Source organism: Nycticebus coucang, chromosome 13, assembly GCF_027406575.1.
Source record: "Nycticebus coucang isolate mNycCou1 chromosome 13, mNycCou1.pri, whole genome shotgun sequence".
NCBI classification, from domain to species: Eukaryota; Metazoa; Chordata; class Mammalia; order Primates; family Lorisidae; genus Nycticebus; species Nycticebus coucang.
The window spans coordinates 30,625,486-30,643,943 of NC_069792.1; the positions used below are offsets into that span (position 1 = coordinate 30,625,486).

At 38.4% G+C, this 18,458-nt stretch overlaps 1 protein-coding gene across 2 annotated transcripts in view; it reads right to left on the minus strand.

The window, feature by feature from the left end:
- The window catches only part of MRPS28 (mitochondrial ribosomal protein S28), a 167,948-nt gene that overhangs the window by 135,186 nt on the left and 14,304 nt on the right, over positions 1–18,458 (minus strand). The window contains exon 2 of one of the 2 annotated variants that reach the window (XM_053558591.1): positions 4,657–4,778. In XM_053558591.1, coding sequence (XP_053414566.1) covers positions 4,657–4,778 — 122 coding nt within the window. Of the gene's footprint in view, positions 1–4,656; positions 4,839–18,458 lie in introns of both variants that reach the window. The other variant, XM_053558590.1, reaches the window with a different exon arrangement.

Here is an 18,458-nt window from a genome sequence, read left to right on the forward strand (position 1 = left end):
TATTTTAAACTGTGTTTTGCAATAGAAATAATCACCACATGCTTTAAACAAAATGTTCCCAGAACTGTAATATACAAGACAGCAGCTTTCAAAGTAACAGCCCCTCTACCCCCAGGAATAATCCCTAATAGCTCCTCAACCCCTAGGAATAATCCCTAATGCCTTTCTGCAAAATTCAGGCTTTTTGGTACAAAGGTTGAAAAATATTCCTTTAAACTATAATCAAAAAACGAATATTAAAACAAAAATGTTATGAAACCTATTAAAAGGCTGTTACTTAGCTAATTAGAATATTCGGTTGGCAAAAATGATTTCTGATACTTACTAGTTGCTGTAAGTCTGAAATGCCGTCAAACTTACTTATTAAAAGCAACAATGACAAAAGTAAAACATTTGCTAAACTGGATAATACATTAAATTTTAGTTATTTTTCATTGTATTTAATCTTTAAGTTGTAAAGTAGAAAGTATTCAATTACATATAAATCTGAATGAAGAGAGAAAAAATGCTTCTCCAATGGGATTTAAAAAAGGAAGTAAGACTGATGAATGATGTAACATTCATCATAAATGCAAGGCCAAACAAATGATGTAAATATCTATGTCTTATTTATAGGCACTTATAAACTATCAAAGCAGGAAGACCTGCTATTATTAAGATTTATTTAGCCTTCCAATCAGCTTGGTCAGAGGTCTGGCATCATGGAGTTAGAGAGCAAACATGTGTCCAACCCAATAAATTGTTCTGTGTAGTCATAGACTCTAAACTGAAGGAAAAGGGGAAGACCAGAAACAACCATATTACTTTCTGGATCATTGTTATCATCCTACCAATGAAGAAGACAACAGGCAAACATTTGAATAAAGTAGGTTCCCACAACTATGTTTTGGATATAAATAGAAGCAAAAAGTTGCTAAAACAGTAATTCTGCTGGCCTGACACTTTTCTACAATATTTTCAAAGCATAAATGACACAAAGGTATTTAAAAAGCCTGGAGAACATTTCTACATGTACTAATCAAGAGAGAAATATTCTGTGAAAAGTAGAAACCGTCATTTCACGATAGGTTAAAAACTGGACAATAAGGAATTTGCTAAAAAAAAAAAAAATTATGCAGATAGAGACCTGGAGTTGCTATCTACGCCATAAGCATTTGTATACAGGTTATGTAAGTAGGGGATAAAGTGATTAAACTATTCAGGTTAAATTTTGGCTGAACAACACCTTTGGGCACATTGTTAGAAGTAACAGTGTCAGTCTGTAAGACTAGAGAGGAACAGAGCTTAAGCTTTAACTCCTATCTATCACACACACACAAACAGTACTCTGCATTTCAGATCCCTGGCTACTAGTTGAGATAAAAGACCTCTTTTGACTACTGTTATCTTCTACTCACCAGGCATTTTGCTACCATATTAATTATCCCTTTCTACTTGGGGAATGAGCAATAGTTTGAAGTGATTCTGGCTGGGAGAGGTGGCTCACACCTGTAATCCTAACACCAGAAGGCTGAGGAGGGAGGGTCTCATGAGCTCAGAAATTCCAGACCAGCCTGAGCAAGACCAAGGCCCTGTCTCTACTAAAAACAGAAAAATTTAGCCAGGTGTCCTTGTGGATCGCTGTAGTCCCATCTACTTGGGAGGCTGGGGCAGGAGGATTGCTTGAGCCCAGGAGTTTGAAGTTACTGTGAGCTAGGCTGAGACCATGGCATGCTAGCCTGGGCAACAGAGCGAGACTCTGTCTGAATAAAGAAAAAGTGATTTATGTACTTGTTTACTATTTATTCCTCCTCTCTCCATTAAAGTATGAACTTCATGATAACAAAAAACTAGTCCTCACAACAGTTGCTGACAAACTGAAGACGTCTAGTGCGTGTTGAATGAATGAACAAACAAACTCCTATACCACTTTGGCTCCCCCCTTTTCATGATCCTTATTCATGAATGTATTGATTCGTGAGTACTGCAGAAGTTTAAGTGGGCATTTCTGGTGAAAATAATTTGATAATGCGGAGGTTCTTCCAAAGAAGCAGGAGTTGAGAGATAGCCACTGTAGAAAAGCTACTATGAAACAAAGCACTGCAGGCATTTAACTCTCCTAAGTACATTTAAAATAGACTCTAATACAGTGAGTGCTCCACAGACTAGAAAATTATTTGCAAAATTACTATGAACTACCCTACTCCCCTCAAAAGACTTTTGCTAAATAGACTGCCTCATTGGGGAAGAACGAATGGAGATGGAGGTTTTAAGCAAAGAATAATTAATTTCAATAAGAATACGTGCATAGTGTGTGTATAGTACATAAAAAATTAAGATTTAGGGCGGCGCCTGTGGCTCAGTGAGTAGGGCGCCGGCCCCATATGCCGAGGGTGGCGGGTTCAAACCCAGCCCCGGCCAAACTGCAACAAAAAAATAGCCGGGTGTTGTGGTGGGCGCCTGTAGTCCCAGCTGCTCGGGAGGCTGAGGCAAGAGAATCACATAAGCCCAAGAGCTGGAGGTTGCTGTGAGCTGTGTGACGCCACGGCACTCTACCACGGGCAATAAAGTGAAACTCTGTCTCTACAAAAAAAAAAAAAAAAAATTAAGATTTAATAAATGTTGCAACATATTCCAGTATTTAACCACTTAAAGACAGACTATACGTAAAATAAATTTAAATCACACTACAGCACTCATTAGAGAACTATCTAACCACAAGTAATGATGTTTAAAATTCTGAATTAGTAAAGCATGAGAATCAAATCAATAATTCTAAATCTCTAAGGCATTCTGAAATATTATATGTTCAAGAATATGACATAACAAAACTTATGTTTTAAAAATTTAATTAAATAAGAAAAACGAACAGCACAGACAAAAGAATATTCACAAAGAAATAAATATCCATGAAAAAAATACTATTAACAAAATTCCACCCTCAAGTATAAAAAAAAAGTGTATCACTGGGGGCGGTGCCTGTGGCTCAGCGGGTAGGGCGCAGGTCCCATATGCCGGAGGTGGCGGGTTCAAACCCAGCCCCGGCCAAATTAAAAAAAAAAAAAAAAAAAAAAAAAACAACAACAACAAAAGTGTATCACTGATATTTAACTAAGCAGGCAAACATTTATTGAGAAATAGCTGAGTAGAGTTGTCTGTAAAATACATCTTTTTATGAAGTTAATACCTGATTCTCTGGCTGTATGTTAGGTCAACCTGCAGGAAAGAGATAGCCACTGCAACTGGATAGCATCCATGGTAGCATGATGAAAAGTTTATCAATTGTAGGGAGAGGACTGGAGGATATCTTTGTGTAAAACAAAATAGTACTTCACTTTGAAATTTTCTATTCATGAAAAAATGATCTGCTGCAGCTTCTGCCAAAAGTACCCAGGAGTCAGGATGTCTCTCTTGAAGAATAACTTACAGACCCCGTATCTTCACATCTGCCTCTTTCATAAACCCTCCCCAACAGGGATTCTTCAGGGATGTTATCATCAAGCCACCAGGACTTCAATTATAACAATACAACAGAAATAACAACAACAATAGTAGCATCTGTTTACTACATGCCAGTCACTATTCTAAATCTTTACATGCAAGAACTAATTTAATGCCTTTAATAATGCTCCCAGTGGTTCTCAACCTTTGTAACACCGCGACCCTTTAATACAGTTCCTCATGTTGTGGTGACCCCCAACCATAAAATTATTTTCGTTGCTACTTTAGCTCTATACAATAGACACTGATTATAATATTAAAATCTGGATTAACGTCATTTCTCAGTCTTTTGACCACAATCAAGTGTGTGGTAAATTCTAGTTTGATAGACACAGTGTACTTAAACATTTTTTGCTGGGTGCAGTGGCTCACACTTATAATCCCAGCACTCTCAGAGGCCAAGACAGATGGATCACTTGAGCTCAGGAACTTGAGACCAGCCTGAGCAAAAAGTGAGACCCTATCATTACCAAAACAGCTGGGCATTGTGCAGGCGCCTGTAGTCCCAGTTACTTGGGAGGCTGAGGTAAGAAGATCACTTGAGCCTAGAGTTTGGGGTTGCTATGAGCTAAGATGCCACAGCACTCTACCCAGAGTGACAGAGTGAGACTCGGTCTCAAAAATAAATAAATAAATAAGTGAATAATAAATATCTTTATCTCTATAGAATACTAATAGAATGAATTCTGCCTATAGTATAATAGAAAAAATAATCCCGAAAATACATGCAAAATTATAACAAAAGAAAATGATAAAGGATTAGAATTTGGTGGAGGAATAGAAAGGAGAAGTAGACAGAGGAGACTTCCTGAGAAGCTGCAAGAGACTGTGGAACGGAGAAGGGGCAAGAATGGTTACAGGCAGAGTGACCTGAACAGTATGTATCACCACAAAATTGGTTTTTAACTTTATGGTATGGAATGGTTTATTATCAGGATAAACATTCAAGTCGTCCCTAAAACTGCTTTCACTGCTTTGAGAAGAAATGAGTATGGCTAACATCAATGACAAGTATTTTTAATAATTTTCCAACTTTTCTTCTAATGACATTATTAAGAGAAATAAATATATTTTCTATCTTTTCAAAAATTACCTACATCACACAATGTTTATAAAAGTTGAGGAATCTCAACTTTTATAAACACTCTCAAAGCACTTGAAAATAATTTTACTTACTCTCCATCCACTTCTGGTCTTTTACACACACAGTGAAACTTGCCACCAAAATCTATATAAAGATCATTTTCCACAATATGAAAGATTCGTCCAATGACCAGTTTATCCTTGGCAGGTCCCATCTGTGTAAGAGGACAATGTCTTAGCATGGATGCGAAGGATTCCACATTTTTTGAAGAGTCCTAAATAAGAAAAGAGATATATAATTATATACGTATAACTCAGCATAAAGGTATAATAAAGTCCTAATGTAGAAATTTTTAAAAATCAAATTTTGTGGCAATAATTTAAAAATCTATATGGAATTTTGCTTTAAAAATCCAATTATGCTCTTTAACTCCCGCTTCCTGCCTTTTCTTCCTGAAGAAGAGCTAAGGAAAAGTAGATTATCTAGATCTGGTTGGGGATGGCAGGGATGTGGTGGTCAGAGTGGGGTCTGAAGAGCTCAAGCCAGAGAAAGAGAGGAGAGTGTGTATACAAAGCCTCCCAGAATGGGGCTGGGTGGGGTGCAGGGGACTGGCAGACTCTGAACACATCAGGAAAGCATCCAAGGAGGGAATCAATTTTGTTCCTAGTTCTGACCATCTGCAGAAAAAAAAAAAAAAAAGCTTTGTAATTAAGGTTTAGTGAGAGTGCCTATATTTTAATACAAATTTAAATATACACTGAAATAAAAATGATTAAAAGCCAGCCCTTCATCACAGTTATCAGTCTGAACATGAATTCCTGTTATAGAATACTTTTAAACAACTAGGTGTGAGGCAATCACGGAAGAATATTAACATTTTGATCCTACTACCTACATCCTGTATTTGGAAAGAAATTTACATTTGCTATTCAAAGGAGAATTTTTATTAAACGTTCAATGACATATTTAATTTTAAAATTTCAAAACCATATTCACGATTTAATTTTCATGCATATACTATTCCAAGGACTACAAACTCATATGCCAGGACAAGTGGGGCCTGATAAACAGAAGAACATGTGCCCAAGTCCAGAACACACAGCCACTACTCAGATCTAGCTGCAGTTGCAATTCAAGTCCATTTGTTGCCACGTTTTAATTTTCCAAGGAAAACTAGAAATCCACATATTAATGTAAAATTTCTAATTTGTAAATGTTTATATGCAGAAGAAAAGTTTTCCATCTTAAGAATCTGGCAAAACATATTCTGGTGTTGAATCTAGCCCGTGAACCACAAGTTTACGACCTTTGCCTCAGGAAAAAGAAAAGTCAAGACATTTAGCTGATGTCTACTCCCTCAGGTGTTGGAGGGAGGGTATGATAATAAACTTACCTAGTGGTCACGTTGGGAAAAATCCTTGGCACAGAAGTGTCAATCTCAACCAAAGACAAGTCAATACACCTTGGTGTCAACTAGAACTGAAATGGTAGCTGGGAATGTCTGCCATGAGCCATAATGCTAGTTTTATTATTCCACAAAGCATACACTAAAGGTCCTTAAACAAGTACCTTGAAAAAAAGAGTTCTTTCTTGCAGAGAGCCTTGGATAAAATATGCCCTACAGACTCCACACAGACAGAGCTATGTCTTGCCCTCTAGAGGTAATGCAGAGTATTACTGTGTAAGCCATCCCTGACAAGAGCAACTCCTAGGATCCTCTGCTTGGGAGCCACTATTGCAGCCACCAGAGTAGCTGAGCACTGCTCAAGAAAAGAACAAATTATAAATTTAGTGGTCTCATCCTGCAGGTAACCAGGTCAGGTCCTGCCTGCTTTTCCCTGTGACTTGCTTTCCCATTACTCCACTTCTGTGTTAGTATCTACCAGCCTTCCTCTTTTCTGTTTTTAAAATAATACAATCTCCTTTATGTTTATGAAGAAAGGTTTGGGCTAAGATTAGCATGATAGTAAGTAGTATTTCCCCCTTGGTTTTAGAAAATTATTGCGTATTTTCAACTGCTTAAAAAATTTTTCTGGAGAGTTTTAGTTAAGTCTGTTGTGAAATATTTGGTAGATTATAAAATTGTATATAATTATCTTTCAAAGACAACTTTAAAATCCAGTGGAAACAGAACACCACTGCTTTCTCTCCCACTACTTTTGCCTTTACTTTGTTACATTTTGCAAGGGTAGTCAGTATGTTTTTAATGAATGAAATAATTTTACTAAAAATATAAGACTCCCGAATTAACACATGTATTTGCTTTTAAATTATACGCTCATTATTGTACTTGATGCTTAATACTACATTATTGATTTTTGAAAACTCTATCAACCCAAGTCCTCTTTCAAAGACCACAGTCTAGAACCATCTCTGAATTCCCAGGACATAAGCCTAAATATACTCCTTTACTTGTCAAGTGACTTCTAAAAATAATAAAGGTAGCAACTCCCACAATACAACATGTAGTCAATACATGTTGACTACAGGGAGCCCTGTTTATAAAGTAGCTAAACCAACATTGTTAACTTCTGTCATGTTGATGCACACTGCAGAAATTGTAAGCACACTGTTACTGCTAGATGGGTATCCTGGAGTTCAGTGTCTAACCCTCAAAAATGTTACACTAAAACTCATTCATAGAGTTGTCATAAGTAAAGCAAGTAACTTGGAGTTGACTGTTTCCCTTATGAGCTGGTCACAGAGCTCAGATTTTCTGTTATTCTGCTATACTGTTTTCTTCTTTTGAAACCTGAAAGTTGAACAGGACTGTCTAGGTGGCTGATATACGGAACATTACCACTTTCATTCATTTATTAAATGTATGTTGAGTGTTACTGACTGCTTATCATGTACCAGGCTTTGTTCTGGGCTTGATATAGTAAGTGACTGAGTGAAATGGTAAGGGAATATAGAGTGGACAAACATGACCAGAGAGATTAGGGCTCAAAAAGTTACTGCAAACAACTTCCTCCTCACTTAAGGTTGTGAAAAGTGTCTCACCTAAGCTAAATCAGTTAGACATAAGTAATGAGGAATCAAAAACAGTGTTTCTAATCAATGGAAGCTGTTGTTTGTTTCAAAAAACAAAACAAAACATTTTGTTAGCAGTATGTAAAATGGACCAAAGGGAGAAAAAAAAATGAAAAAGGGGTCAACTGTTGAGAAGCTCCCCGAATTAGCTAGGATAGAGGAAATAATTGGTTTACATTAGATATATGCATTCCCATGTTCCAAGGTATGGTAATGAACAGATGGATACAGAATCTGTCTCTCTCTCTCTCTTACACTCATATATATATATAACAGAATATCACTCAGCCTTTAAAAAGGAAGTGATCCTGACATTTGGCACAACATGCATGGACCTAGAGCAACAATTTCCAACGTTTTTGGCTCCAGGGACCAGTTTCATGGAACACAATTTTTCCACAGTATGGGTGGGGGAACTGAGGGGAGGCAGAACTCAGGTTCAGGAAGTGATGCAAGCAATGGGGGAGCAGCTGCAAATACAGATGAAGCTTCACTCGCTCACCCCTCACCTGCTGTGCGGCTGGACCTGTACCAGCCACAGCCCTGGCTTTGAGGACCACAGACCTAGAGAACATTATGCTACGGGAAATAGGCCAGACACAGAAAGAAAAATATTGTATGATCTTACTTCTATGTAGAAGCTTAGGAAGAATAAAATACATAGAGACAGAGAATAAAACAGTGATTAACCAAGGTTGGGGTTGGAAAGAGGAAATGATGAGATGTAAGTTAAAGAAGACAAAGTAGCAAATATGTAGAATGAATACTCAAAATATCTAATGTATTGCCTAAGCACTATAGTTAATAATAGTGTTTTACATTCAGGATTTTTGCTAAATGGATAAATTACAAGAGCTCTTGTGGGGGAGTGGTAATGAGATACTATGAAGATGATGGATATGTTAACCTGTTCTGCTATAGTAACTATTTTACAATGTACAATAAAACCTCTAAAACCCAAGGGACTGTAACAAACTGATCAACATATAAATTAATGTGGTCAACATAGGGAAATAGGCTTACGGTACTGGTATGTACATGTGATGCATGTTCAGTCTATGAAAATTGGGTCAACATCGATCTAATACATACCCAGATAAGAAAAACTCAATTCAATTACAAATGGGGGGAGGGGATTGGAGGGAGTAAAGAGGGGAGGAGGAAGAGGGATAGTGTGCTCCAATTTAATGGGCACAATGTAAGGACAGATGAACCCTTCTGGGTTCAGGACACAACTACAACAGGGACTCTAGCTAACAAATGCAAATATTGCAACCTAATTGTTTATTCCCTCACATTAATGTGAAATAAAAAAAAGAAAAGTGGGTTCACTTAGGGAGGTAGTCAACTATGAAATTTCTACTGTATATACCTTTTAACATCACATTGTACACTTTAAATATAGACAATAAAATCTATTTTTTAAAAAAAGGGCTTATACTGAAGCAGTGGCCACTGGAATACACAAGAAGGATACAGCAATATTTACCAAATAGTACAGAAAAGACCTGATACCCAAGTGGCTGCAGAAAGTGAGGAAAGAGGGAGGCGTGGGCAACCAGGAGAGCAGTACAACAAAGGTAAGAAGCTTAGCTGTGTACATATGCACTTTGCAATAGAAACCTATGTCAAATTTCAGAGAACACTGGCTATCTGGTAGGTGGTTAAAAATGACAGTGCATGTATTTATGTACAAACTTCCATAAATTTACACATACGTTTATAGTAATATTACACAGAGATATAATTCCCTGAAAGAAAAATACCAAATGCTGTCTGCAATAATTTCAATATAGAACTATTTTCTTCTTCACATTAAAAAAAATACACATTACAAAGAAGGGAGTAAGATGGCGGCTGAGTAACAGCTTCCTTGTATCTGGGCACCGTGAGTCTGGGGAGATAGAACTCCAGGCATCTCTGGCTGCTGGGATCTGCCTATCATCATCCCTGTGAGGATACAGGGAGTCAGCGAGAGACTTCTGGACCCCAAGAGGAGGACTAAAACAGTGGAAAAATGGCAAGTGGTCACATGTGTTCAATCCGTCTAAACCCGCCCGCAACTGTAAATTTTGTAGCAGCAAGACTGCAAACCAGAAAGGCCTTACCTGTGAACTGTTTTGGTGTCTATGGACTTGGCACTCAGCTGAACTGCCTTGGGGAGAGCCTGAGCGGGAGTGCGGAGAACTTTGGCCGTTGTCTAGGGCCCCAGTCTGAGCCGCTGAGCCAGATGGAGCTAATAGTGTTTGGGTCACAGGGAGCCACTGTGAGCGATCTGCCCCGGCAAGCTCCGCCCTCAGGGTCCCAGAGCTAGAATCAGGTGGGAGCTGGTAACCCAGCGACCAAGTAGCCTAAGGGTGGGGTCTGAGCCGCCTTGCAGTCCTAACCCTTAGGGTCAGAGTGAGACCAGTTTTGGCACACTGGGTAAGTAGATAGCCACTTCAGCAGTGATTCCAGCGACAAGCATTTTCCTGGGAAAGCTTCTGCTCAGCAAGTTTACAAGTTCAAAGTGCCTTTTAAGTGGGCTGAAGAGAGATTTAGGGTGTCTACCTGCTGGGGTTTGAGAAATCAGTAGCCTCCAGTCGTATCAGAACTGTGATTAACACCTCATACCCCAGAAGACCACGTGTTGCCCAGACAATATTCAATAACATATACATACTGCTTTGTTTTTGGTTGTGTGTTTTTTTTTGTTTGTTTGTTTATTTTGATGTTGTTGATGTTGTTTTGTTTTCTAATTTCAACCTTTTCCATACAGGTCCTTTTTCTTTCTCAATTTTTCTAGTTTAATTATAATTTCCCATTGCTGCCTTTTTCAATAAATAGAACTTCATTTTTGCTAGTGCTTCTACCGCTATTATTTGGTTTTTCACCCAATTTTATCCCGTAAAGTTTTCTCTTTGCTTGTTTTGGTTTGATTTATAGCATTTTTGTCTTTCCTCTCTACTTGGTGGAGGTGGGGTACTGTGTCTGATCAGGTTAGCAAAGAGCTGCTGACCTCAAGGGAACCACCCAACTGGTCACCCCCGAAGGTGGGGTTTTTTTAAGGTTGTGTCAAAGTACCCTACTGTACACCTATATTGCCCTGTCTCCGTCTTTTTGTGCCTCTCTTCTTTTCGTCAATATTCCTTTTACCCACCCCCTCTCCTTTCTCTATTTGTCTTTTTTTTTTTTTCTTATCACTTGGTCCTCCTTTCTTTCATCCCTTTTTTGCTCTTCAACCTTCTCACCCTTCTGGTCCTGTAACCATTAGTCCAAAGGCACGAGAACTTAAAGAGCAAGAGGAAGTGAAAGGAAAATTAGGACAAGGAAACAGATAAAAGAAATCACTCATGAGGAAGAATCAGCAGAAAACTCCAGGCAACATGAAGAACCAGTCCAGAACAACCCCGCCAAGGGACCATGAGGTACCTACTGTAGAGGATTCCACCTATACAGAAATGTTAGGAATGACAGAAAGGGAATTTAGAAAACACATGTTGAAAACAATGAAGAAATGATGGAAACAATGAAGGAAACTGCTAATAAAGTGGAAAATAACCAAAAGGAAATCCAAAAACAAAATCAAATAAGAGATGAACGATATGAAGAATATACAAAGGATATAGCAGAGCTGAAGGAACTGAAACAGTCAATTAGGGAACTTAAAGATGCAATGGAAAGTATCAGCAACAGGTTAGACCATGCAGAAGAAAGAATTTCAGAGGTAGAAGACAAAGTTCTTGACATAACTCAGATAGCAAAAGAGGCAGAAAAGAAGAGAGAGAAAGCAGAACGTTCACTGTCAGAATTATGGGACTTCATGAAGCGTTCCAACATACGAGTTATAGGAATTCCAGAAGGGGAAGAAGAATTCCCCAGAGGAATGGAAGCCATACTAGAGAATATTATAAAAGAAAATTTCCCAAATATCACCAAAGATTCTGACACACTGCTTTCAGAGGGATATCGGACCCCAGGTCGCCTCAACTCTAACCGAGTTTCTCCAAGACACATTGTGATGAACCTGTCCAAAGTCAAGACAAAAGAAAAGATTCTGCAAGCTGCCAGGAGTAAGCACCAGTTGACCTACAGGGGCAAATCCATCAGAGTGACCGCAGACTTCTCTAATGACACTTTCCAAGCAAGAAGACAATGGTCATCTACCTTTAATCTACTTAAACAGAACAATTTCCAGCCCAGAATTCTGTGCCCTGCTAAGCTAAGCTTCAAAATTGACGGAGAAATCAAATCATTTACGGATATACAAACATTGAGGGAATTCGCCACAACAAGACCAGCTCTACAGGAAATACTTCAACCTGTTCTGCACACTGACCACCACAATGGATCAGCAGCAAAGTAAGAACTCAGAAATTAAAGGACAGACCCTCAACTCCACACTGATGCAAAAGATAAAACTAAGCAATAGACTCTCACAAAATAAGACAAATAGAATACTACCACACCTATCAATTATCTCAATAAATGTTAATGGCTTGAATTCCCCACTGAAGAGACATAGATTGGCTGACTGGATTAAAAAACACAAGCCATCCATTTGCTGTCTACAAGAAACACACCTGGCTTCAAAAGACAAATTAAAGCTCCGAGTCAAGGGTTGGAAGACAATTTTTCAGGCAAATAGAATTCAGAAGAAAAGAGGAGTTGCAATCTTATTTTCAGATACATGTGGATTTAAAGCAACTAAAGTCAAAAAAGACAAAGATGGTCACTTTATATTGGTCAAGGGAAAAATACAACAAGACATTTCAATTCTAAATATTTATGCACCCAATTTAAATGCTCCCAGATTCTTTTTTTTTTTTTTTGTAGAGACAGAGTCTCACTTTATGGCCCTTGGTAGAGTGCCGTGGCCTCACACAGCTCACAGCACCTCCAACTCCAGGGCTTAAGCGATTCTCTTACCTTAGCCTCCCAAGTAGCTGGGACTACAGGCGCCTGCCACAACGCCCGGCTATTTTTTGGTTGCAGTTTGGCTGGGGCTGGGTTTGAACCCACCACCCACGGTATATGGGGCCGGCGCCCTACCGACTGAGCCACAGGCGCCGCCCTGCTCCCAGATTCTTGAAACAGACCTTACTCAGTCTGAGCAATATGATATCTGATAATACCATAATAACAGGGGACTTTAACCCTCCTCTTACAGAGCTGGACAGATCCTCTAAACAGAAATTAAACAAAGATATAAGAGATTTAAATGAGACCCTAGAACAACTGTGCTTGATAGACGCATATAGAACAATCCATCCCAAAGATAAAGAATATATACTCTTCTCATTACCCCATAGAACATTCTCCAAAATTGATCATATCATGGGACACAAAACAAATATCAACAGAATCAAAAGAATTGAAATTTTACCTTGTATCTTCTCAGACCATAAGGTACTAAAGGTGGAATTCAACTCTAAAAAAATGCTCGACCCCACCCAAAGGCATGGAAATTAAACAATCTTCTGTTGAATAACAGATGGGTGAAGGAAGAAATAAAACAGGAAATCATTAACTTCCTTGAGCATAACAACAATGAAGACACAAGCTACCAAAACCTGTGGGATACTGCAAAAGCAGTTTTGAGAGGAAAATTCATCGCTTTAGATGCCTACATTCGAAAAACAGAAAGAGAGTGCATCAACAATCTCACAAGAGATCTTATGGAATTGGAAAAAGAACAATCTAAGCCTAAACTCAGTAGAAGAAAAGAAATATCCAAAATCAAATCAGAGATCAATGAAATTGAAAACAAAAGAATCATTCAGAAAATTAATGAAACAAGGACTTGGTTTTTTGAAAAAATAAACAAAATAGATAAACCATTGGCCAGACTAACGAGGAATAGAAAAGTAAAATCTCTAGTAACCTCAATCGGAAATGATAAAGGGGAAATAACAACTGATCCCACAGAGATACAAGAGATCATCTCTGAATACTACCAGAAACTCTATGCCCAGAAATTTGACAATGTGAAGGAAATGGATCAATATTTGGAATCACACCCTCTCCCTAGACTCAGCCAGGAAGAAATAGAGATCCTGAACAAACCAATTTCAAGCACTGAGATCAAAGAAACAATAAAAAATCTTCGAACCAAAAAATGCCCTGGTCCAGATGGCTTCACTCCAGAATTCTATCAAACCTTCAAGGAAGAGCTTATTCCTGTACTGCAGAAATTATTCCAAAAAATTGAGGAAGAAGGAATATTCCCCAACACATTCTACGAAGCAAACATCACCCTGATACCAAAACCAGGAAAAGACCCAAACAAAAAGGAGAATTTCAGACCACTCTCACTCATGAATATTGAGTAAAAATTCTCAACAAAATCCTAGCCAATAGATTACAACTTATCATCAAAAAAGTCATTCCTCATGATCAAGTAGGCTTCATCCCAGGGATGCAAGGCTGGTTTAACATACGCAAGTCCATAAACGTTATCCACCATATTAACAGAGGCAAAAATAAAGATCACATGATCCTCTCAATAGATGCAGAAAAAGCATTTGATAAAATCCAGCATCCTTTTCTAATTAGACCACTGAAGAGTATAGGCATAGGTGGCACATTTCTAAAACTGATTGATGCTATCTATGACAAACCCACAGCCAATATTTTACAGAATGGAGTAAAACTGAAAGCTTTTCCTCTTAGAACTGGAACCAGACAAGGTTGTCCTCTGTCACCTTTACTATTCAACATAGTGCTGGAAGTTCTAGCCAATACAATTAGGCAAGACAAGGAAATAAAGGGAATCCAAATGGGAGCAGAGGAGGTCAAACTCTCCCTCTTTGCTGACGACATGATCTTATACTTAGAGAACCCCAAAGATTCAACCACAAGACTCCTAGAAGTCATCAAAGAATGTTTCAAGATATAAAATCAATGTCCACAAGTCAGTAGCCTTTGTATACACCTATAACAGTCAAGATGAGAAGCTAATTAAGGACACAACTCCCTTCACCATAGTTTCAAAGAAAATGAAATACTTAGGAATATACCTAACAAAGGAGGTGAAGGACCTCTATAAAGAAAACTATGAAATCCTCAGAAAGGAAATAGCAGAGGATACTAACAAATGGAAGAACATACCATGCTCATGGACGGGAAGAATCAACATTGTTAAAATGTCTATACTTCCCAAAGCAATCTACCTATTCAATGCCATTCCTATCAAAATACCAACATCGTACTTTGAAGATTTGGAAAAAATGATTCTGCGTTTTGTATGGAACCGGAAAAAACCCGTATAGCTAAGGCAGTTCTTAGTAATAAAAATAAAGCTGGGGGCATCAGCATACCAGATTTTAGTCTGTACAAAGCCATAGTGGTCAAGACAGGATGGTACTGGCACAAAAAACAGAGACATAGACACTTGGAATCCAATTGAAACCCAAGAAATGAAACTAACATCTTACAACCACCTAATCTTCGATAAACCAAACAAGAACTTACCTTGGGGGAAAGACTCCCTATTCAATAAATGGTGTTGGGAGAACTGGATGTCTACATGTAAAAGACTGAAACTGGACCCACACCTTTTCCCACTCACAAAAATTGATTCAAGATGGATAAAGGACTTAAATTTAAGGCATGAAACAATAAAAATCCTCAAAGAAAGCATAGGAAAAACACTGGAAGATATTGGCCTGCGTGGGGAAAGACTTCATGAAGAAGACTGCCATGGCAATTGCAACAACAACAAAAATAAACAAATGGGACTTCATTAAACTGAAAAGCTTCTGTACAGCTAAGGAGACAATAACCAAAGCTAAGAGACAACCTACACAATGGGAAAGGATATTTGCATATTTTCAATAAGACAAAAGCTTGATAACTAGGATCTATAGAGAACTCAAATTAATCCACATGGAAAAGGCCAACAATCCCATATATCAATGGGCAAGAGACATGAATAGAACCTTCTCTAAAGATGACAGACGAATGGCTAACAAACATATGAAAAAATGTTCATCATCTCTATATATTAGAGAAATGCAAATCAAAACAACCCTGAGATATCACCTAACCCAGGTGAGAATGGCCCACATCACAAAATCTCAAAACTGCAGATGCTGGCGTGGATGTGGAGAGAAGGGAACACTTTTACACTGCTGGTGGGACTGCAAACTAGTACAACCTTTCTGGAAGGAAGTATGGAGAAACCTCAAAGCACTCAAGCTAGACCTCCCATTTGATCTTGTAATCCCATTACTGGGCATCTACCCAGAAGGAAAAAAATCCTTTTATCATAAGGACACTTGTACTAGACTGTTTAATGCAGCTTAATTTACAATCGCCAAAATGTGGAAACAGCCTAAATGCCCACCAACCCAGGAATGGATTAACAAACTGTGGTATATGTATACCATGGAATACTATTCAGCTATTAAGCTATTAAAAAAAATGGAGACTTTACATCCTTCATTTTAACCTGGATGGAAGTGGAAGACATTATTCTTAATAAAGCATCACAAGAATGGAGAAGCATGAATCCTATGTACTCAATTTTGATATGAGGACAATTAAGGTTATGGGGGGGGAAGCAGTAAGAGGGACGGAGGGAGGGGGGTGGGGCCTTGGTGTGTGTCACACTTTATGGGGGCAAGACATGATTGCAAGAGGGACTTTGCCTAACAATTGCAATCAGTGTAACCTGGCTTATTGTACCTCAATGAATCCCCAACAATAAAAAAAAAAAAACAAAAAACTAAGACCCACTCATAGACCTGAGAATGCTTCCCAGCCCCCAACACCATATCACATATTTCTAAAGGTCAATTTACAGCAGTTCCTTTTACCCAGTACGTCCTGTCAGGCTATAGAGAAAATTACAAGACAGAGTAAAAGGCAAAAAATAGTTTGAAGAGACAGAGGAAACAACAGAACCAGACTTAAATCTGGCAGGGATATTGGAATTATCAGATGAAGAATCTAATACAACAATGATTAAGATGCTAAAGGCTCTTTATCTAATGCAGGCGTTCTCAAACTTTTTCAACAGGGGGCCAATTCACTGTCCCTCAGACCGTTGGAGGGCTGGACTATTATTTAAAAAATAAAACTATGAACAAATTCCTATGCACACTGCACATACCTTATTTTGAAGTAAAAAACAAAACGGGAACAAATACAATTCATACCGCTTCATGTGGCCCACGGGCCACAGTTTGAGGACGCCTGATCTAATGGATAAAGTAGATAGGATGTAAGAACAGATTGACACTATAAGCAGAAAGATGGAAATTCTAGGAAAGAACCAAAAAGAAACATAAGAGATCAAACCCTGTAACAGAAGCGAACAATGCTTTTGATGGGCTTATTGGCAGACTGGACACAGCGGAGAAAAGAATCTCTGACCTTGAGGCTATTTCACTAGAAACTGCCAAAACTAAAACGTGAAAAGAAAAAAGACTGGGGAAAAAGAGAATAGAATATCCAAGAATTTTGGAACAACTACAAAAGGTAAAAGCCACAAATAATGAGAATTCCAGAAGGAAAACAGAAAGAGAGAAAGGAGCAGAAGAATTATGGGGATGGGAGTAATCAAAAACATGTACACACATGTTAAGCGATGTTATCTATGTACTACCTTTCAAAGTGGAATGAACTATGGTAGCAATGTATATGTGACATCTGTTCAAAAGATGATGCTAATCAAATAATTCTGGTGTCACCATGCAACAAGCAGGACGGTCAAAGAAAATTGTGGAAGTGTGGTTGTCATTAGAGGAATATAAGTCTATTCTGAAGTGGTATTTGAAATTCAAGAACACTGGAAGTACGCAACAATGCAAGAGTGAGCATGCAAAAACAAAGCTTCCAACATGTCTAACATGTATGCATTCATGATAAGTCTGAGATGCACAGTGTTCTGTGTGATGTACACAAGGGAAGATCCAGGAGGCCTCGCACAGCAACAAGTCCTTTGGTCAACATTGCTCAAGCCATGGTTTGCTGTATTCAGAAACATCTGGATGCTTTGGATGCTGATAGTAACCACTTTGAGCACCTCTTGTAAATGCAGAAGTCAAACATGATTTATGTTCAGCTTTTCTTATTGGTACATATTATTACAATTTTAATATAGTTTTTTTCCTTTCTTAAAATGTGTATATATATTTTTTGGCACCCTCCTTATTTGAAACAATAATGACCAACAAATCCCCCAAACTAGTATCAGACACCAAACCACAGATCCAGAAAGCTCAAAGAAGATCAAGCAGAATAAACACCAAAAACATTCCGCCTAGGCATAGGCTAGAATGTCTATAGACGCCTTACCTATAAGAGGATTAAAGCAAAGAATTACATCCAACTTCTCCTCAGAAACCACACAAATAAGCAAGCAGTGGAGTGAAATCTCTTAGGTGTTAAGAGAAAAACAAAAATGCCAACCTAGCATTCTGTACCCTGAGAAATTATCCTTCAAAACTGAAAGAGAAATAAAGGCTTTCTTGGACAAAGAAAAATAGAGGGAATTTTTGTTGCCAGTAGACCTGCCTTGTAAGAAATGTTTAAAGAAATTCTTTAAAGCAGCAGTCTCCAAACTTTTTGGACCAGGAAACAGTTTCATGGAAGACAATTTTTCCAGGGCCCTGGGGAATGAGGGGTTGGCAGAGGAATAGTTTTCAGGATTATTCAAGCGCATTACAGCTCCACTTCAGATCATCAGGCATTAGCTTCTCATAAGGACCACACAACCTAGATTCCTTGCATGTGCAGTCTGCAGAAGAGTTTATACTCCTATGAAAATCTAACCCAGCCACTGAGCTGATAGCAGGTGGAGCGGTGATGCAAGTAATGGGGAATGGCTGTACATACAGAAGAGGCTTCTAGCTACCCACTCCTCTGCTGCTCAGCT